Source organism: Diachasma alloeum, unplaced genomic scaffold (assembly GCF_001412515.2).
Source record: "Diachasma alloeum isolate Michigan unplaced genomic scaffold, Dall2.0 Dall_scaffold_00181, whole genome shotgun sequence".
In the NCBI taxonomy this organism is placed as follows: Eukaryota; Metazoa; Arthropoda; class Insecta; order Hymenoptera; family Braconidae; genus Diachasma; species Diachasma alloeum.
Genome location: NW_021680347.1, coordinates 1,555,125 through 1,562,274, shown reverse-complemented (window position 1 = coordinate 1,562,274; position 7,150 = coordinate 1,555,125). Strand labels below are relative to the sequence as shown.

Below are 7,150 nucleotides of genomic sequence, written 5' to 3'. Positions count from 1 at the left end.
CTATGTTCTGGGTGAACAGGGACTAAAAAATAGGCATCCTTGAGGTCTATTTTAGCCATAAAGCACCCCGGTGAAATAAGCTTTATCACTGTCCTGATATCCTCCAATTGGAAGTGTGGAGAGTTAATGAATTTATCTAATTTTTTCAAATTAAGAATGAATCGTTTTTTGCCATTTGGTTTGTCAATGAGGAAGAACGTCGAAATGAATTGACTCTCAAGGGCAAGACAGGACTCTCGCACCCATGTGCATCATCCTATCAATCTCGTGCCCTAGGTGCTGCCCCTCTAGTTCAGAGACTGTTTTTTTTTCTTTTTTTTTTTTTTTACTGCCTCGGAGTCCCTTTTTCGGGTCCCATTCGGTACTCTATCCAACCCTATGCATGCGGCTGTGGATTCTACACTGTACCGCATTCGCACTTCTATAGAACATAGAAGTAGCATGGGGAAACCACAGAAAACCCATGCCGGTACAGGCGGTTCCTCTATTAGCAACCTCCCGCTCGCCGGAGCCTTCCGTTGAAAAATTCGGTTCCACGGGGAATCGAACTCACAACCTTTCGCACACTAGACTTGCGTCTAATCCACCCGGCCACCGACGTCGGTCAGTTCAGAGACTGTTGGTTGAATTGGGGTTTCTGACTGGAGAGGAAGAGAGATGTCAGGCTGGCAGAAAGTGCCTTAGAATCCCGACACAGTCTTACCCCTATTTCCGGGTTTCCCGTTGAGGAGCTTCTTGTGGAGGTGCCTGCAGGACGTTCTTGCGCTTCGGGTGGTGACTCTGTTTGCTGCTGTTGCTTGCTCGGTCCTGTGCTCGAGGCTTCATGCTCGTTTGTATTCTTATGAACTTCACAAACGAGCTCTTCGAGTTTAAATGGTGTGATCTTGCAGGTTTGTTTGCAGTTGTCACCTTTAGATCCTGCCCAAGCTTCGCCAATGTCTTGACTTCCTTTACTTTTTCTGAAAGGTTAGAACCATATGGAAGCTTGTCTGGGGTTGTGAAGTCCAGAGCTTCCCGAACTTGTTTGTTTAAACTTGGAGACACAAAAGCTCGTCTGGTTGATGAAAGACCCCGATGGACTTGGATCATCATTTTGCCGGTGTCGCAAAGCTTGCGTAAGAGCTTCAGCTTGTCAATCTCATCGTCTCCCGGAAGGCTAGAGATTGCTGCCCTCAGAGCAACCAGTGCGGATCCTGTAAGGTTCTGGGAAATAATGAATTTGTTGTCTCTCTGGACCAGTGCGTCGGTAGACATTGCAGGAATCTCTGGATTTAATTTTGGTGCCTCAAAACAACACTTATCGGTTCCCCGTGGGTATTGATCCATCATCTCGGACATTTCGTCCTTGTCTAGAGGAAAGGAGAACCAGAAAGCCCAACGAGTTTTCAGTTGATCCTGAAGTTCGATGGCTGCGTATTTTGGTTTCGATGGGTCTGCGCCCAGAACTTCTAAAATTTCTGGGTCAAGCTCGTCTTCCTCCACTGTCTCTTCCATATTAATTATGGGAGAGAGAATAGTTGGAGGTGATGACCGAAGTTGAGTGTCTAGCACTGATGCATCTGGCGCTGGTACGTCGGACGTTTTAGTTGGTGATGCTTCGAGAAGTACGTCACTGTTATCCAGGACGGGGACACCAGTGCCTGCATTTGCAGGTTGGTTTTCCTTGTTCACCGCTGAAAACAGTGGATACCCAAGGTCAAATTTGGCAATGAGTCATTCCCCACGGGATAAACTCACCAAGGAAGAATTGCTGGAATGATCGAACGGCTTTGTCCTGTGGATCGAGCTAGATCATCCCAGCGTGAATGAAAAAGGAAAATACCTGTGGGGGCGAAAATAAACACAACTTACTTCCTGACGCCGAGGTGACAACCTCAAATAAGCGTTCAATTTTTTCATCGAGCTCATGGACCTTTTTCCGAAGGGATTTGTCCTCCTCACGATCCTCGTGCTTCCTCTTTTTGTGTTTATGCCCCATCGTCGAAAAAAAAGCAGTAGAAAAGAATAAATATAATAGTAAAAAAGAGAACTTTGGGACTCTAGCATATGCTTCACTTGCGCACAAGAAAGACAATGAAAGTCATGGACGAGCCCCGCGGTGGGGCGCTTTGGACCGGTCGGTTTTTCGCTTTGGGCTCTAAACTGTGGTTCCATGCAGCCGTAAGCGGGCTACTACAAATATTCAAATCTCGAAGACGAGGCTCGAATATAATTAACGAATATATATTTGGTCATATTCAACTCCACCATTCGTTAATAGTTAACAAATCTCGTTTGGAATAAATGAATTATTCTATCAGTGTATGGGGGCATGCGCCACTCCACACGTCAGACCCTACTAGAATTCACGTATGGCATGCCGGATCTAACCTCCACCGGATTCGGCGCGAGTTTCGGTGTTTGTTAGGCATGCCGGATAAGGTCTGCCTCATCAGGGTCTTATGAGAACCAGACACGGCATACCCCATCCGGCATACCTAACAACATACGAGGCTCGCGCCGAATTCGGTGGAGGTTAGGTTCCGTATGTAGTACGTAAATAAGCATTTATGAAAAGCCCAAATAACTACATGTATAAATAAATATTTCATAGATACTTAACATCAACATAGTTGTGACATGGATTCGGCAATCTGGTGGGGGCCTAATCATGGCCTGATTCGGCAAGGTCAATATATTCTGGATATGTTGAATATGTCGAACATGTGAATTTTCCGAAAATGCGATCATTTAGATTGAATTTGTCATGACATATACGAAAAAAGACTATAAGACATCCTACCGAATTTGTGAGAAAATTCAATTGGATTTCTATCCAATTTTCAATGCGTTTTCCGCCGATTTCTATCGGAAACTCCCATAGCTTAGGAAGATACTCTATAAAAAAAATGGAATTCGGGTTTTCTGTACAATGTATTCTATTGAAATATTTTCTACAGAAATTTCCCAGCTCAAATTTTTCAACTTCGTCTGTTGGATTTTCTCAATTAGAAGAGAAGATAAATCAAGTAGAAAACACTTGAAAAATTAATATCAAGGGATTTCTATAGACAGTACGAATTGTGCAATATACGAATTGCGCGGTAAGCTAGTCGGCTAAGGCGTAGGCTTAGTAATCCGTAGGTCCCGGGTTCGAAACCAGTCGTGTGTGGAATATTTTAGGTTTAAAAAAATGGGTTTTTCAGTGATAAATGCGTTCAGGGGTCAAGACTAATCAATAATAAATGATTAAATCAATTGTCAAATAGTTTTTTTTTCTTTTACATTATTCGAAATTATAATGGATAGTCTAGTCATCAACCACGTATATATTTGCGCATATAGATTTGGACCGGTGTCAGTTGAAAGTTTTGGGAATTATTTCGAAAGTGAACATTGAATTATCAATAATCAATAGACAAGTACAAATTAGATCAATTATAATTTTAATTGGCTTCCATAATTCGGCTGGCATTCGGATCATGAAAACGCGTAACGTTTTTTATCCGAGCCGGACTCGGTTGACCACATCAGCACCGAACGTTAGGTTCGGCATACCGAATCAGGGCCGAAAGGTTTGCCGAGTGAAATTGCTAGTAGGGGAGATGACATCACCGCCCAATTGCTGCAACCTGTTATATCTTCCGCGAAAATTGACCCATTTTCAAAAATCAAAATTGATTCTGATTCAAGCGAAGTTCTTCATCGTTCATTTTCAATTGACTGCTGCTGATGGAAATATGGCCCAAAATCACTTCCAACAAAACTTATTCTGTTCGTTAGATTTCTAGGAATATTGTTTGCTTGAAAATTTTTTTTAAATCTATCAAAATGGCAGCGTAAAACGCTTTTAAATAATTAAATTGTTAATAACTATTAACTGCATAACTGTACTGCGGGCTAAGTTGCAAATTCTGTTTTAGCAGATCGAAAAACATAAAATATACATGTTTCAACTATTCACATGAATTTTATACTTCCTCCTGTCAGCGTGCGGACTAAATGGAATGTCTCGATTTTTTTCAAAAGGGTATTATTAGATTATGGGGAAAGTGGAATAATAACTCTGTGATTTAATTTAACTTCGATTCTTTATTCAGTCACACGCAGAAGACGCATCTCGATCTTTACTGTACCTCCGGCTATCGGAGACTAACTTCAGAAAAACTAAGGACCAGTACGCTGGACCTCTTAAAATGCATTTCCTCCTTGTCCTTTGTCCTATGTTTTGTTTAGAATATTCGTGGTCGCCCGCTATGCGGCACTTAATATAAACACAGTTTCACGAACCTTAGTTTGGAGAATTTTATGGAGTGACACTGAAATGTGTCAAGCTGTGTAGAGATTGATTTTTGAATACGATTTCATTTCATGAAATCGAACAGGTATTTTTACATTGAGAAAAAAAATTACTTTTGCCAAGGAATCATTTTCTTGGGAGAAGAATTTATTTTTGGCGGAGCGTATTTCTCCAGGCCAGTCATTATCAAGGAGTCCAAGTCCATCTCTAAATATTACAATTATGTTCAATTATGGAATGATTATATTACATATGACCTTGAATGAACTCCATTGACAATTATGAACCTTTAAAATTATTTCAAATTATTATACGTTAGAAAACCTCGAATTTGAAAAAATTGAAAAATAATGGAGCGTGTTCATTCAAGGTCATATGTAGCATAATCATCTCATTATTCAACATACTTGTAATATTTGGAGATGGACATGGACCACCTGGGAATAACTGGCCTAGAGAAATAAGTTCTTAAAAAAATAAATACTTCTCCCAAAAAATGATTCCTTGACAAAAGTAATTTTTTTTCCCAGTGTATAGTTTCAAAAGGAGATTTGATTCCTCCAAATCGCAACATTTGATAAAAAATCTTGAACACTGAAGACGATCCGTTTTGCTACACTCTGTCCTATCCTACACTGTTAGAAATTTTTTGAAATTCATGGAAAATATTATACTAAATCTCACGAGAGTGACATTGAATGGAATTTTGGGGAAAAATGGTTATGAAATTTCAAGTTTAAGTAGAGTTCACGGAAATTCATCAATTTTTAGTGGGAGTGAGATGGAAATGTCACAACTTAATTGAATTTTTAGTAGAATTTGAATATTCACAAACAAAGTAACATGAATTTTCACTTTTTCTCTGAATTTTCCTGATTTTGCTAAATTTTCACAGAAAAATTAAACTAAAAAATCAAGTACTTTATTGATTTCCTGATTATTTGAACAGAAAATCAATGGAATATTAGATTTTTCAATGAGAAGATTTTCTGAAATTTCAGTGGAACTTGAACACGATAAAAATTTCCGGAATTTGGCACGGAAAATTCAGATGAAACTTTTAAACAATGTACATCACGTTTGATAAGGGAGAATACTTCACCCTTTATCCTAGTCGATACCATTAAGAAAATTGATGCTGACTATGAATTTTTAAAACCGATATTATAGGATTAGGGAGATGGAAAAGAATTCTAATACAGAAGAGTGAAACAAAGTGGATCATTTATGATTCTTTATATTTTTATTCATAAACCGAAATATTGAGATTTTTAGGCTATGGTAAGCGTTCCACTTTGCTCCACTTTCCCCTACAATTCCTTGAAATTATCATAAGACGATTTCTTAAACTTGAGTTAGGTTTAGATTATTCTGGGTGTATGGAGGATATATAGTGGCTATGTGGCGGTCGTTGGTTGAAGCCTGTCTGGTGAATACGATGGTTGTGAAACGCTGATCAGAAGCTGTTCAAAGCGTCGTGTTTTGCTTTTTTCTCCATTTCTTAGGTGGACCGACCTTGCTGCGGATGATCACTACCGATATCAGTAGTATAGCAATAGCGGTTCTGGACCACTTTGACCTTGAGAAATGAGTCATCAGGTCCAGAGCCTTGTTCGAGAAGGTTCTGCGGGGGGAGGGAGGGGTTGCGGTAGGGGGTGAGGTAGAAGGTTCTAGGTGGTGGAATGGGTTGAGGGGTAGGGGCTGAGGAGTAGGGGTCCTTGAGAAATGAGTCATCAGGTCCAGAGCCGCGTTCGAGAAGGTTCTGCGGGGGTGGAAAAGATCTAGAAAATTCGATGGTGAGCGGATAGGGGCTGCAGGGTAGGGGTTGAGGGTAAAAACGTTGATGATACGTTTGATAAACTTCTAGAATATTTTTGTGGAAAGGGGTAGAGGAGGAGAGTGCGGGTGGGGGTACAGCAAACATTTGATTGGAGTATCATATAAGGTTCTAGAATATTCTGAAAACGTTTTTAAAATGTCTTCTCACCCAGTTCCACTCGCCTCCCGCTCCCCTCGCACCACAATAAAAAAATTATTTAAATTTCGTTAATTGTTGAACTTCTAGAATGTTCGAGGCTAGCTTATAAAAACCAGTGTAGAATCAATTTTCTCCAGCAGTTTATATGAAGTATTTTTCGCGGAGAGCTGTTAGTCATCATCATGGATCAATTGAGTCCAGACGAAGTGAAATTTCTGTGCTCACTCCCACCATTTTTGGTTAGTTACGATAAAGTTGTTATCAGACATTATAGTGAGAATCCACCACAGAAAGCTTGGGATTGTTTGCAAGCTTTTCTCGACTTGCAAGGAAATTTAGACCTTATAAAGAAACATCGATCTGCTTCGGAAAGTGAACACCATTTGAGCCCAGACGAAGTTAAATTGTTATGTACTATTCCACCTTATGTTTCTCAATGTGATGAAATCGTCATTAATTATTATGGTGATTACCCACCACAAACGGCGTGGGACTTCCTCCAAGATTTTCTCAATTTACAAGGAAATTTCAAACTTGTTCAACGTCATAGACAATTGGGAGTTGAAGAAAGGATTAAAATCAGTTACTCAAATCAAGAAGAAAACGAATCTAGTACATCATCCAATATCAACGATAGTGATAAACTCTCTTCTACCGAGAAACGGACTCGTGATGAGTATAGGCGAGGAAGAAATGGACAAAGACGACACCGCCAGCTGCATCAACTACGTCAATGGAGAAAGTTTAAGAAACAAAAAAAGATTCTCTATAAATAATCATACACATAAATACTTTTTTGTCCTTTATTGATAATTTTTATATTATAAAATAAATTGGTACCAATAATTATTGTATGTCTAAATTAATTTTTTCACACCTCCACTAATTGGATT

The 7,150-nt window shown here is 39.6% G+C and overlaps 1 protein-coding gene across 1 annotated transcript; it reads right to left on the bottom strand.

Annotated features, from left to right (window-relative positions):
* Nucleotides 1-705: 705 nt before the first annotated feature.
* On the bottom strand, nucleotides 706-1,978 carry LOC107045657. Its single transcript, XM_015267988.1, has 2 exons — nucleotides 1,852-1,978; nucleotides 706-1,673 (listed from the first exon to the last, which is right to left on the bottom strand). Exons 1-2 carry the CDS (start codon nucleotides 1,976-1,978, stop codon nucleotides 706-708), a joined length of 1,095 nt encoding a protein of 364 aa, XP_015123474.1.
* Between the last annotated feature and the right edge of the window lie 5,172 nt (nucleotides 1,979-7,150).